Source organism: Colobus angolensis, unplaced genomic scaffold (genome assembly GCF_000951035.1).
Source record: "Colobus angolensis palliatus isolate OR3802 unplaced genomic scaffold, Cang.pa_1.0 Scaffold457, whole genome shotgun sequence".
Classification (NCBI taxonomy): Eukaryota; Metazoa; Chordata; class Mammalia; order Primates; family Cercopithecidae; genus Colobus; species Colobus angolensis.
The window spans coordinates 41520-56804 of NW_012118010.1; the positions used below are offsets into that span (position 1 = coordinate 41520).

General features: G+C 44.3%; 1 protein-coding gene across 1 annotated transcript in view; it reads right to left on the bottom strand.

The window, feature by feature from the left end:
* Positions 1-1449: 1449 nt before the first annotated feature.
* The window catches only part of SYN3 (synapsin III), a 598011-nt gene continuing 584175 nt past the window's right edge, over positions 1450-15285 (bottom strand). The window contains exons 12-13 of the mRNA XM_011958047.1: positions 6814-7085; positions 1450-2930 (exon numbers count right to left, since the gene is read on the bottom strand). Of these exons, the coding sequence (XP_011813437.1) occupies positions 2798-2930; positions 6814-7085 (405 nt within the window). The 3' untranslated portion in view covers positions 1450-2797. The remainder of the gene's footprint in view (positions 2931-6813; positions 7086-15285) is intronic.

The following is a 15285-nucleotide window of genomic DNA, read 5'->3' on the forward strand; positions in this document are numbered from 1 at the left end:
GGAGACAAGTCGGGAAGCCATTCTCTTGAAGCAGGTTTTCAGACAACTATGAACTGATCACGATTTTAGGATGTGCATTTGCCAATTCCCAGTTATCCAGGCATGTATGTGTATGCGTGTGCGTGTGTGTGCGTTTAAGTAATGGGACTCCTAGAATCATTGGCTAATCATCAAACCTTACGTTAATCAATATTTATACTCTCTTCTGTTAGATTTCTTTTAACAGAATAGCTTTAAAAGGTACCCGCATCTGACGTTTTGAATTTCACCTCCTGTCTCTTTTCCTCATGCCCCACTTGGCTTTCTTCAGAAGCTGCAAGGGAGCGGTGAAAGAGTTAAGTGAGCAGCAGCAGGAGGACGAAGCAAAGTTCTACCGGATTATAAATGGTCTGATCTATTCCTTGCCATCACCTGACCTCCCCCAAGCATGACTGTGGGATATTGACCCCAGGACCCCCACCTCCACCCACCTTGGGGGTCTAGAAGAATGTGTTGAGAGCGATGCCTGCAAAGCAGCAGCTTCATGTGTCTGACTGCCCACTGCATCATCTCAGCTGCCTCTGGATAGGATTCTGGCAGCTCCTGTCCATACTATTCTGTTGCATTGCGCAGGCTGAGCAAAAAGAAGGGAGATGTGTTACTGGGCAGAGCGAGCTCCAGACATGCCAGACATGCAGGGACTGTCCTATAACACGGAACTCAGCCGAACGTGGGGATAGAGTAAGGGTGGTGGGCTTTTGGGCACTAGAAAGAGTACAGGGCCTTCAGCTGTTCACTTCTCACCTCACACAATGGCTATTTTATTTGCTGCGGATCCTCGCCAGTGTTGATCAGGCCTGAGCCTACCAGCCTCCAGCTGCCAAATTATGGCTCCCGATGGTCACTGGCAATTGACTTATCTGATCTTTCTTATGCCAGGTCTGCTACTTATTATTGAATCCCAGCCCAAGGGTCTTGAACAAGAGGAGAGAGAGGACTTCTGAATTTTCCTGGGGTCTCTTGCTCTTAAATCCAGACCTGATCATGAGTGAGGGAAGAGGGCAATGTGAAGAGGACCGCCCTAAAGGCCAGGTGGCTTTCTGGCAGCCAGGTGCACAGCTAGCACTTTCGATACTGAGCCAGTCTCCAGCCAATAACCTGTCAAAAGCCAGCTTGAAGGCAGGCTTTTCTGAGGTTGAGAGTTCTAAGTGACCCAATGCCCACAGAAGGAGAGGGTCTCTGGCCCTGATGTCACCACTCCAGTTTGGTTTTGGAGGACCAAAAAGGAGATGATTGCTTTTATGCTCCTGGGAACCTGGATGGATCTTGGCTGATTACCAAGCAATCTACATTGCTTGGGCATAACTAGAAGCTTCTCCAGGCCAGAGCCACTTCCATTTTTACCTCCCGCTCTCCCTTCCCCGTGGACAGCAAAAGGAAGACATATCTTGGTTTGCAAAGTGGGAGGCAAGGGGCTAACATAGCTATGTTCTAATATCTTGGGCCCTCTTCGAGACCAGGAGGCTGCTTCTGGCACCTACAATGTTTCTAGCACCAGGTGCTTAGTGATTTAGGTCACCCCTGAACCCTATCTAAGCATGAGGGGCAGGCTGGTACAGGGGAAAGTGCACTGGGAAGGGAGTTAGCCTACTTTTTCCAGCTCTGCAGCTAACTTATTGAGTCAAATCAGTTTGGATTTAACAAAGCTGATTTCTTTCCTGCAGGAATTCCAAAAGCCTTTGACATAGATTATATACAATGCATCTCCAAAAAAGAAATACAAACAGTAGTTCCTAAACATATTTGACCATGGGGCCCGTTTTGAAATTGAGTAACCTACCAACACCTTTCTGTACAGAGTTTGTGAGATGCCAAACTAGAAGTGACTACCATTGCACTTCAGATCCTGTGTCATTGATCTGTTGCTTCTCTCTGGTTCCCAACAGATCCGTAAAAAGGAAACGGCATTCCTGGGGGGAGGCCAGAGAGACCAAACAGTGGTGTAACAGAATGGGTACAGGAACCCTAACCTGACCCTGTCCTTGGGAAGTCCCGGGCCTCTTTCTCCTCTGTGAACTAGTCTTTATTCCTAGAAGAACCTGTGATCTGCTCTTGCCTGTCCAAATAAGAATAATGCTCTGAGTATGAGTGGCATTACAAGGGCCCCTCTGTTTCTGTCATGTTCTCAAAGACCCCAGTTGTCATACAGGGTCTCATTTCTTTCTTGGCTTCAGGGCCCCACTAGTGGCCAAGTGTGATGGGGGCCTTTGCCTGCCTGGTCTAAGGGCAAGTCTTGAGCATGGGTGGAACTAGTGTGGGCAGGTGGCGAGTTCCCCTGGCTGGGATTTTCTCTTTTTTGTTTGCAAAACACTGTTAAAAGATTATTGCCTCCTGTATTGCTGAGGTCCGACTACAGTGTCTGCATTTGATGGAGGTAGGGCAAGGCCTAGAGGGGGCCTTTGCCCAAAGGTGAGCAAAACACTAATAAGAATGTAAAAACTAGCCACTTGCAGACATCTCACTTGGTTATCTGGCAGGGAAGCAGGGTATGTGGGTAGGCAGAGGGATGTGACGCCCATCTCTCAGGCCTGTTTCGATGAACCTGGAGGCTCTCAAAGGCCCACCTCTCAGTCAGACAATGCTGGAATGTCAAGGAAAATGGGAACAAATATAATCAGTTCCTGGGTCAAAGGCATTTAGAAAGTATGTTCTCAGGCCCTCCATTCTGTTCCCATCAGGAACCAAGGCTGAGAAGGAAGATGAGGCAGGAGGGGGACGAGTGTAGCAGAGCACTCTTCCCCTCCCAGCCTGGATGGTGTTAGTCAGAGAACAGGCTGGCAAAAGACTTCCTCAGGTTGCGGATGGTTTCGGCCTTGGCCTCGTCTTCACTTGGGGTCCCACGCTGGGAGGTGTCGGATGTGCTGAGGCTGTTAGTCAGGGACTGAGATTTGCTGAAACAGAAAGGCAAGGGGGTTGAGGAAGACAAGGCATAGACTATCAAATAAATGGGTCTTGGGGGCTTGCCTGTGAGCCAGATGGGCTACCCCAATCATCATAAGGTTATTAAGGTCAGAAACCAGGCATTCCAATGCTTACGTGATGTTAGGTACATTACATACATCATTTGCAAGGTGGTTATGTTCCTCATTTCTTAGGTTCAGGAATAGGGGTTCACAGAGTCAATTAACTTGCTCAGGTCCTCACAGCAAGTAATGGGGGAGCACCCAGAGGTCACATTCTTTCCATTATGCCAGGCTGTTGAGGCAGCAGGCATTGCTGGAGTAGTAGCTTGGCTGCTCTCCTGCCTGTGGGTACAAACCCACTTTGTAAACTGCAATGTGCTGTATCAACATCAGGTTATAGTTATTTCCAGCACTAGTTTAGGTATCAGGAGGCCTGTATTCTAGAACCTTCTCTGCTCTTTGATGTCTGTGGCCTCAGGCAAGGAACTTACCTTCTCAGGGCTTCCTTTATCTCATCTGTAGAGCCAAGGGTTCGTCCTGCTGACCCTCAGGCCTCTTCCAGCTCTGACATTCTGGACTTCAATTCCCATCTCTTCTCCAATGTCTTTATGGCCAATTCTGCCCCCCCACCCCCTTTTGGAATTCTTTTAGTGCCAACTTTTTGAATGGCAGGTGCCATTCTGAGTGCTTCCCAAATGCCAGCCTGTAGCAACTGCTTGCTGAGCACTTCCCCCGTGCTACGGGACAGGGTGTAAGATGAATATGATTCAGGCCCTGCTTCGGGAGGCTCACAGTTGTAGGAGGGGAGGCAACAGACATAGGAAGAGATTATGTAAATGTGTCAAAAGTTTAAGAGCTCTGCATGTGATGCCGTCATCACATTAAAAACTGGGGACTTTCAAGCAGGGACTGTCTTTTACTCCTTCTTACCCCTCAGAGAGTCTTATCTAGAGCAAGGCACAGAGTAGGTATTTGGTGAATACCCGCTGACTTGAATTGAGCCAAATTCTTCAAAGCAGTAAGTCAGGAAATTGACGTGTTTTTAGCTAGAACACTGTAAGGTCAGTGACCAAACCTGGTTTAAGGCCCAGTGCCCTTGTCTGTCCTGTGATTAGCTGGACTGATCTTCTTATGTGGTGACAGGCTGTACACAGATAAGCCTCTATGGTGCCAGCAGCATTCTAAGCACCAACTGTACAGAAACTCGTTGCAATCCTTATAATAACCCTGTGGGGTTATTGCCCCCATTCTGCATGTGAGGAAATTGAAGCACAGCGAGGTTAGGCAACTTATGTGAGGTCGTATCTTTTTTTTTTTTTTTTTTTTGAGACGGAGTCTCGCTCTGTTGCCCAGGCTGGAGTGCAGTGGCTGGATCTCAGCTCACTGCAAGCTCCGCCTCCTGGGTTTACGCCATTCTCCTGCCTCAGCCTCCCGAGTAGCTGGGACTACAGGCGCCCGCTACCTCGCCTGGCTAGTTTTTTGTATTTTTAGTAGAGACGGGGTTTCACCGTGTTAGCCAGGATGGTCTCGATCTCCTGACCTCGTGATCTGCCCGTCTCGGCCTCCCAAAGTGCTGGGATTACAGGCTTGAGCCACCGCGCCCGGCCGGTCGTGTAGTTTTTAAGTAGTAGAACTAGGATTTGAACCCAGACAGTCTGACTAGAGTCTGTGCTGTCAGCTGCTATTCCATATTGCCAGGAGGGCCATTTGCTAGTGTCTGTCAAACTAAAAATACATTTATCCTTTGATCCAACAATACCATGTCAGGTTATTTTCTCTAGAGTGAGTCTTGCAACTATGAAAGTGTATGTTAAGATTTATTAATTGCAGCATTATTTGTAAGATCAAATCAAGTTTCTATTTGTGGTGGATTAGTTAGATAAATTATAGTACAACTGTACAGTGGAATACTATGAGGCCATAAAAAATAAAATTCCAAGGAACTGGATGCTCCAGGATTTATTATTAAACATGAAAATCAGTGAGCAGAATGGTGTGGAGAGTGAATACTCCTGTGTGTGTAAGAAAATGAGGGCGAGGAGCTGAACATTTTTATTATTTATGCAAATATTTTTTATTTGCATAAGGAAGCACTGAAAGGACACATAGGAACTAACAAAAGTCATTTCTGGGGAACAGGGCAGCAAAGCATTGGATGAGAATTGGGCAGCAATGAGGCTTTTCAATATACATCTTTGATATCCTTTATTTATTTACTTATTTTTTGAGACAGAGTCTCACTCTGTTACCCAGGCTGGAGTGCAGTGGCACAATCTCAGCTCACTGCAACCTTTGCCTCCCAGGTTCAAGCGATTCTCCTAGCTCAGCCTCCCAAGTAGCTGGGACGACAGGTGTGCACCACCACACCCAGCTAATTTTTGTATTTTCAGTAGAGATGGGGGTTCACCATGTTGGCCAGGCTGGTCTCGAACCCCGGACCTCAGGTGATCCACCCACCTTGGCCTCCCAAAGTTTTGGGATTACAGGCGTGAGCCACCGCACCTGGTCTGATATCTTTTAGATAGTTGAACCATGTGAATATATTACCTATACAAAAAAATAGTTGTTAACATGATCTGGACTGGATGTCCTGAGTTTAATCCCAGCTCTTTTAGTTATTAACTGGAACCTTTGGCAAGTTATTTAATCTTTCTTTGCTACTCATCTGTACAATGGGGATAAGAAATAGTTATTAACTCCTAAGCTTGTGAGAACTTAAAAAAACTCAAGTAAGTAAAGTGCTTGGCACATAGTAAGTGGACAATAGCTGTTAGCTGTGAACTGTGATGATCAACATTTGGCCTTGAAGAAAGGTAGAGCTTTCCAAAGAACAGTTACTTGGGACCTCTCTTTAGGACCTCAAACCAAGAGATGGGCCTGAGGGGAAACGGGATGTATATGTGTATTGTGATGGATGGCTTACAAAAATGACTGCAATGATTCCTCTTGTCCCTGGAGCCTGCCCTGTTGAGATGTGACTTCATGGCTTCTCCCACCAAGAGTTTATTTCCTACCTCTTGAATGTGGGTTTGGCCCGTGACTTGCTTTGGCTAAAAGCATGTGATAGAATAACACTTCATAACTCCCAAGGCTAGGCCTCAAGAGGCCTTGCAACTTGTACTCCCTCCCTTTTTAAAAGCAGTTCTACCATGTGAGAGAGCTTGGCTTAGCCTTGGGGAGGATGAGACCCCATGGAGAGAGAGAGGCCCCAGCTGACAGCCAGCACCAGCAACCAGATGTGTGTGTGTGAGGCCTTCCTGGACCATTCAGCCTCAGTGAAGCTGCCACATGACTGTAGTTGTATGAGTGATCCCAGGAAAGTAGGGTTGCCAGATTTAGCAAATACAAATATGAAGATAAATGTGCATTTCAGATGAAAAGCTAAGACTTTTTTTTAGTGTAAGTATATTCCATGCAATGTTTGGGGCATACTTACACTCACAATCATGTTTTTTATCTGAAATGTAAATCTAACTGGGTATCCTGTGTTTTATCCTGTAATGCTATAGGAGACACCAGCAGAAGAACCTCTCAACTGAGCTAAACTCAGAACAAACAGCTGAACCAAAAAATTACGAACAAAGAAAATGATTGTTTTCTTCAGCCACTAAGTTTTGGGGTGGTTTGTTATGCAGCAAAAAATAACTGATATGTGTATACATGGAGGGTCACGGTGGTGTCTAATCTATACTCTAACCTTGTTGGGCCTCCCCAGCAAATTCCATCCTCTAGTCTTGTTTTTACCTATTTGAAGTCTAGACAAGGCCTCGTTGGGTCTTCCTTTGTCTCCAAGTCCCTAACCCTGAATCAGCCAAGCTCTGCCTACACCCCAGCTCGATCCTATACCTTTTCCAATTCGCAAAGCACTTACTTGAGATGTGGATGGGGTGGTGCTGGCTTCTTGGACTCTTCACTCTGCTGGGAGGTGCAACGGCCCTGCACAGGGGGCCGGGGCTGTGAGGTGAGGGTGGCACCTGGCTTGGAGGCCTGGTTTGGGGAGCTGCCACTGGATGCCCGGGATAGCTGTGGAGAGCCTGGTGACCTTTGCTGCTGTGGAGATCCAGACTGGGGGCTCAGGGGCTGCTGGCCTTGGGGGGAGAGCCTCTGCTGGGAGGGGCTTCCAGATCTCTGGGGCTGAGGAGACTGAGCTTGGCGAGGGCCTCCTAAAGGGCCAGAGAAAAAAAAGGTTCAGTTCAATTTTTTTCTTAGGATAGATATGGCTGTACACAAGTAATGTTGCTTCAAGGATGTTCATTACAGTGTTTCTTATAACGGTGAAAAATTGAAAGCCGTATAAACACCTAACCATAAGGAAGTAATTAGGAACATTAAGATACATCTGTATAATGGAATATGCTGTGGTCATCACATAGGATGTGGCTGACTAATATTAAATGACATAGGAGACTGTTGATAACATATGCTAAATATTATACTGCTGAACACAATAGAATACAGTACATATGGTTTTATTTTGGCACATATGTAAAAACATATATAAAAAGGACTGGAAGATTGTACACTAAAACCAGTGTGTCTCAGACTTTAATGTGCATATGAATCACTGGGGATCTGGTCAAAATAAAGATTCTGATAGAGTGGGTCTCAGGCTGTGTTATGGACTGAATTGTGTTCGCCCTGTCCCAATTCATATGTCGAAGCCTTAATTAACCCTAACCCTCAATGCAATTCTATTTGGAGATAGGATCTTTAAAGAGGTAATTAAAGTTAAGTGAGGTGATAGGGTGGGGCCCTAATCTGATAGGCCTGGTGTCCTTATAAGAGGAGAAAGAAATATCAGGAGTGTCATGTACTTAGGCACAGAGGAACAGACACACGAGGATACACAAAGAAGGCTGCCATCTGCAGGCCAAAGAGAGAAACTGTACCAGAAACCAACCCTGCCAGCACCTTGATCTTGTACCTGCAGCCTCCAGAACTGTGAAAAAATGTCTGTTGTTTAAGGCCCCCCAGTCTATGGCACTTTGTTATTAAGGTGGCCTGAGAAAACTAATACAGGTGGGGACTGTGATTCTGCATTTCTAACGGGTTCCCAGCTTATCCTCCTTTGAGTAATGAGACACTAAATAATCATTAAAGTGGTGAGATTATGAAGGATTTTAATTTCCTTTTTCTTTTTCTTCTCACAGATATTTTCCACACTGAAGATGTATTTCTTTGGAAACAATGACAAGAATTAACTCTTACTTTTTGGGTTGCTCACTCAACTTTTCCAAGAACTTTTAAAAGCAACATATCACTTGATCTAGAGAGGTCAGTAGGGAAGATACCACTCTTCTCACCACACAGAGGTGGAGACTGAGTGTTATTAAGGTTTCCCAATTGGAAGAGGAGCCACAGAAAGCTCAAAGAGAATCTTGGTTTCTCTCTGTCACCGCACAGGGCACACAGGCTTTCACAAGCAAGCCAAGGGGCATCTAAACTTGGGGATGTTGTAGTCACTCAGAAATGACTTTGAGTAGAATTCCAAGGCCCCCAACAATCAAGGTGCACTCTCCTCACCCTCAGATTCTGGGTGTCAGGGCTGTTGATAGTGAATTTCGTTTTGCCAAAGCCGACTGTCTGCCCGCTGATCTCTTCTCCCTGCGACATGCTGCTGCCGGGGGAGAGGGGTTGGGCTGGGGTGATTCTTGCCACGTGTTTTTGAGAGCACTATAGGCACGTTAGGAGACTGAAAACTAAAAGGTGCTGGAACCCATCTCTGTGACTCTGTAACAATGGGGCTTCTACTGAGCACCTATTATGTCCCCAGCTTTAGGACTGGGCAGCCTCACAACAGCTCTGTGGGTTAGGCATTATTTTCATCCCCTACCCCCAGCCATGGGAGTGCTGTCCCTGGAACTCTAGAGACAGCCACGTGTATAATTCTACATTTTCTAGTAGGCACATTTTAAAAAGTAAAAAGAAATAGGTGAACATAATTTTAATAGTGTGTGTGTATGCATATATAGGTAGGTATGTATATACATAATTTTTTATAGAAGAGATGGAGTCTCTGTCACCCAGGCTGGAGTGCAGTGGCATGGTCACACTGCAGCAGTGAACCCCTGGGCCACCCTCCTGCCTCAGTCTCTAGAGTAGCTGGGACTACAGGCCCAACACCACTTTTTCATTATTATTATTATTTTTTTTTTTTTTGAGACGGAGTCTTGCTCTGTCACCCAGGCTGGATTGCAGTGACCAGATCTGAGCTCACTGCAAGCTCTGCCTCCCGGGTTTACGCCATTCTCCTGCCTCAGCCTCCCGAGTAGCTGGGACTACAGGTGCCCACCACCATGCCCGGCTATTTTTTTGTATTTTTTAGTAGAGACGGGGTTTCACCGAGTTAGCCGGGATGGTCTCGATCTCCTGACCTCGTGATCCGCCCGTCTCGGCCTCCCAAAGTGCTGGGATTACAGGCTTGAGCCACCGCGCCCGGCCTTCATTATTATTATTATTATTATTATTATAGAAATGGGGTGTCGCTATGTTGCCCAGGCTGGTCTTGAACTTCTGGCCTCAAGGAATTCTCCCACCTTGGCCTCCCAAAGTGCTGGGATTACAGGTGTGAGCCACTGTGCTTTGCCCCATTTTTACAGAGAAACTGAGACCCAGATATATTGTGACTTGCTTGAGATGTCACTACGAATAAGGGGACAAGTCAAGATTCAAACCTTGATCTCTTTGACCCAAAAGCCCTGTCTTGTTTCTTTTTCCTTTATGAAAATTGCACCACACAGGCTCCTCTGAGTCCTCCTAACATCTTCTTTGCTAATTAAGAAAAGGCGGATTCCTTCAGCGGAAGCAGCTCTGAGCCAGATGCCAAGGGGGCAAGGACTAGATTTCAGCCAGCCTCCCCTAGCAGATGCCACGTCAGCTGAGCACATTCTCAGAGGACATGCCACCTGTGTAACCTCCATGACCTGTGGAGTCTGGTGGCCCTGACTCCACACCGGCACCAGGAGCCTCAGGTCCTGACTGGAGCCTTGCCATTAACTCGCTGTGTGACCGTGGGTAAGTCACTCCCCTTCTCTGGGCTTCCAGGCCCTCGTTTGTAAAATAAGGTTATTGGACTGTACATCAAACATCCCTCCTGATCTGAACATTTCTGTGAGGTTGCGGAACACTAAATTGGATTACATTGTGGTACCAGTTTAGCATCTGATTGTATTACATGGCTTTGATTCATTACCTCTTTCATGATTGTATATCCCAGTAGATGGGAGGTCACATTTATTTCAAACACCTCTAGGGCCAACCAGGTACGTAACTAAATAAAGCAGGCAAATATATGAAAAGTAATGTGGCTTTCAATAATTTTCCCACATGAGATAAAAACATTCCAGAGAACTATTTCTCTAAAGAGGTGCAAGCATACAGAACATAGCAATTACCCCTCACTGTCACTATAGAAGTGAGGAGTAGGGCTGGAGGCAAACACAGGAGCCCCTAGGAGCACTTGCTCTGATCAAGGGAGCCGCTGTTAGTAACGCCAGTAATGCTGTTAGTAACTGCTGTTAGTAACGCCCATGTTGCTGTATAGAAACACAGGCCCATTATTTCTAGAGCTTATGTGCTATTAAGAGATGCTGGAAATCTAGATGTTTAAGTAACACCTCCTGATTTTTTTTTTTTTTTTTTTTTTGAGACAGAGTCTCGCACTATTACCCGGACTGGAGTGCAGTGGCGTGATCTCAGCTCACTGCAACCTCTGCCTCCCAGGTTCAAGAGATTCTCCTGCCTCAGCCTCCCGAGTAGCTGGGATTACAGGCGCCCGCCACCATGCCCAGCTAATTTTTTGTATTTTTAGTAGAGACAGGGTTTCACCATGTTGGCCAGGCTAGTCTCGAACTCCTGACCTTGTGATTCGCTCCCCGCCAGCCTCCCAAAGTGCTGGGATTACAGGCGTGAGTCACTGTGCCCAGCTCATCTCCTGATTTTTAAATGTTGGTTACTTTTGGGTTTTCTAAACCCACCGCGGTTCAAAGAAAACATTTGTTTTCTACTTTTATCTTCAGTTTTCCCTGACTTGCCCCCCTTCCCAGGTTGATATCTTAGAAAATCTGGATACCCGTTCATTAATTCAGTAACTTTTTGTTGAGTCCCTATCATACACCTGGGATTTATCAAGAGACACCGTAGTTACTGGATTCAGAGACCAGAGTGGTAACCATTACCACTGCCCTAGTTATTTCTTTCAGCTTCTTGGCAAAGCAAACAATTTAATATTTTTTATATGAGCACATACATACACAAAATATTGACTTATATATAGAAAGTATTTGCCTAAGCACAGAAATGAAGCTTATTAAAAGAAAATTTCACTTTTACTGAGTTGAAATGAACAGCAAGTTCAAAATAATAATGTGATTTGTTAATTGGGGAGCTCAATGAAAGCGTTGTTTTTAATTAGCCTTGTTGTTTTTAATCTGAGTGTTAATTCACTGGGCATTTTCTTTAATTACCTTAATTGGTTTTAAATTGATTGTTTTTCAACTCACTAAAAGTGTGTTTAGCCTCATTTCCCTTAAAATAATATCTCTTTATCAAGCATGTTTTACTCTGGGCCAGAGAGGAAATCAGAATACAGTAGCTCTCTGTTTTAAAATGGCTCTGTTCAAATGTGCTTTTAAAAAGTAGGTCCCAGGGCAGAGGGGAAAGGAGGGTGTGGGGCAGAGGCACAGCCAGGAGCCTGGTAGAGAGAGGAATATGTAGTTTTGGAACACTTATTACTACAGAATTATTGCTGGGTAAGGGGGCACTGCGTTATAAGGATTGTTAATAATAACCAAGAAAAGCAATATGGATAAGACACACATTATTAATAGTAAGCATTATGTCATAGTTATTAATAGTAAATTATTAGTAGTAAGAACTAACACCTTCTAAGCACTATCTCTGTGTCTGATACCTTGCTAATTGCTTCACCTGCATTTACATGGAAGCTGTTATTTCCTCCTTTACACGGAGGAAACTGAGGCCCTGAGAAGTAATGTGACTTGCCTAATGCTGCAAAGACAGTGAGACATGGAACTGGATTCAAACACACTAGATCTGCCTGAAGGAGAATACTAATGTGTATTTATACAGGCATACCTTGTTTTATTGTGGTCCATTTTATTTCAATTTGCAGATACTGTGTTTTCTCTAAATTGGAGGGTTGTGGCGACCTTGCATTGAGCAAGTCTGTCAATGCCATCCTTCCAACAGCATGTACTCATCTGGTGACTCTGCATCACATTTGGCAATTGTCACAAATTTCAAACTTTTACATTATTATTATATCTGTTATGGTGATCTGTAATCAGTGATCTTTGATACTACGATTGTATTCGTAATTGTTTTGGGGTGCCATGAACCACACCCATATAAGACAGTGAACTGGTTGGGTGTGGTGGCTCGTGCCTGTAATCCCAGCTGTTTGGGAGGCCAAGGCAGGTGGATCATGAGGTCAGGAGATCGAGACCATCCTGGCCAACATGGTGAAATCCCGTCTTTACTAAAAATACAAAAAAATTAGCTGGGTGTGGTGGTGCGCACCTGTAGTCCCAGCTACCTGGGAGGCTAAGGCAGGAGAATCTCTTGAGCCCAGGAGGCAGAGATTGCAGTGAGCTGAGATTGCACAATTGTACTCCAGCCTGGGCAAAAGAGCAAGACTCCATCTCAAAAAAAAAAAAAAAAAGAAAGAAAGAAAAAAAAAGACAGTGAACTTACTTGATAAATGTGTGTGTTCTGGCTGCCCCATTTACCAGCCGTTTCCTGTCTCTCTTCCTGTCCTTGGGCCTCCCTTTCCCCTAGATACAACAATATTGAATTTTGACCAATGAATAACCCAAAAATGGCCTCTAAATATTCAAGTGAAAGGGAAAGTCACTCATCTCTTACTTTGAAATAAAAAACTAGAAATGATTAAGCTTAGTGAAGAGGGCATGTTGAAAGCCAAGACAAAATGAAAACTAGGCCTCTTGCACCAAAAAGTTAGCTAAGTTGTGAATGTGAAGGAAACGTTCTTGAAGGAAATTAAAAGTGCCACTCCAGTGAACACACAAATGATAAGAAATCAAAACAGCCTCATTGCTGGTATGGAAAAATTTGAGTGGTCTGGAAAGAAGATCAAACCAGACACAACATTGCCTTCAGCCAAAGCCTAACTCAGAGCAAGGCCCTAACAACTTTCAGTCCTATGAAGGCTGAGAGTGGTGAGAAAGCTAAAGAAGAAAAGTTGGAAGCTAGCAGAGGTTGGTTGGCGAGGTCTAAGGAAAGAAGCTGTCTCCGTAACAAAAGCTGCAAGGTGAAGCTGCAAGTGCTGATGAAGAAGCTGCAGCAAGTTATCAAGAAGATCTAGTTTAGATCACTGATGAAGGTGGCTGTGCTAAACAGATTTTCAGTGCAGATGGAACAGCCTTCTATTGGAAGAAGATACTATTTAGGGCTTTCATAGCTGAAGAGGAGAAGTCAATGTCTGGCTTTAAAGCTTCAAAGGATAGGCTGACTCTCTTGTTGGGGCTAGTGCAGCCAGTGACTTAAAGTGGAAGCCAGTGCTCATTAACCATTCTGGAAATCCTAGGGCCCTTAAGAAGGATGCTAAATCTACTCTGCCTGTGCTCTGTAGATGGAAAAACAAAGCCTGGATAACAGCATAGTATTTACAATATGGTTTACTGAATATTTTAAGCCTACTGTTGAGACCTACTGTGCAGAAAAAAGATCCTTTTCAAAATATTACTGCTAATTGACAATGCATCTGTCCACACAATGGAGATGTACAAGATAATTTTGTTTTCATGTCTTTTAATATGACATCCATTCTGCAGTTCGTGGATCAAGGAGTAATTTAGAATTTGAGGTCTTATTATTTTAAAAATACATTTCGGCTGGATGCAGCGGCTCATGCCTGTTTGCCTGTAATCCCAGCACTTTGGGAGGCCAAGGCGGGTGGATCACGAGGTCAGGAGTTCAAGACCAGCCTGGCCAACATGGTGAAACTCCATCTCTACCAAAAATACAAAAATTAGCTGGGCATGGTGGTGCGTGCCTGTAATCCCAGCTACTTGAGAGGCTGAGGCAGGAGAACTGCTTGAACCAGGACCTGGGAGGTGGAGCTTGCAGTGAGCTGAGACTGCATCACTGAACTCCAGCTTGGGCTACAGAGTGAGACTCTGTCTCAAAAAACAAAACAAAACAAAATTTCATAAAGCTATAATGGCCATAGACAGTGATTCCTCTGATGGATCTTGGCAAAGGAAATTGAAAACCTTCTGGAAAGGATTTACCTTTCTAGATGCCATTAATAATATTTGGGATTCATAGGAGGAGATCAAAATAGCAACATCAACAGGAGTTTGGAAGTTGATTCCTGTCCTTATGGATAACTTTGAGGGGTTCAAGACTTCAGTGAAGGAAGTAAGTGAAGATGTGGTGGAAATAGTGAGAGAACTAAAATGAGAAGTGAAGCCTGAAGACGTGACAGAATCACTGCAGCCTCATGATAAAACTTGAATGGATGAGGAGCTGCTTCTTATAGATAAGCAAATAAAGTGATTTCTTGAGATGTAATCTATTCCTGGTAAAGATGCTATGCCGATTGTTGAAAAGACAACAAAGGATTTAGAATATGACATAAACTTAGTTGATAAAACAGCAACAGGTTTTGAGAGGACTGACTCCAAGTTTGAAAGAAGTTCTATTATGGGTAAAATGCTATCAAATAGCATCACGTACTGAAGAGAAATCTTGTGTGAAAGGGCGAGTCAATTCCTGCAGCTAACTTCACTGTTGCCTTATTTTACAAAATTGCCTCAGTCACCCCTTGCTTCAACAACCAGTACCCTGATCAGTAAGCAGCCATCAGTATTGAGGCAAGACTCTCCATCAGAAAAACGTTACTATTCACCTAGGGCTCAGACGATTGTTAGTAATAAAGTATTTTATAATTAAGGTATGTACTTTGTTTTTTTTCAGAGATAATGCTATTGTACACTTAAGAGACTACAGTATAGTGTAAATATAGCTTTTATATGCACTGAAAAATTTGTGTGACTCACTTTATTGTGATATTTACTTTATACTGGGGTGGTCTTGAACTGAACCTGCAATATCTCTGAGGTATATCTGTACACAGTTGTGTACAATTATACAATTTCTCTTTTCTTAAAATTATCTTCTGCTTTTCCAGAAAGAGAAACACAGACGAGAAAAATGAATGGGGCATTTTATCTAAGACCTGTGGAAGAGGAAGCCATTCGGTGGCCAAGGTTGACTTTTTTTCAGGAAGTAATGAATCTGTTGCTTTTAATAATAGTAACTGGGAAGGCCACAACATGACAGTAATGACTTCTTTCTG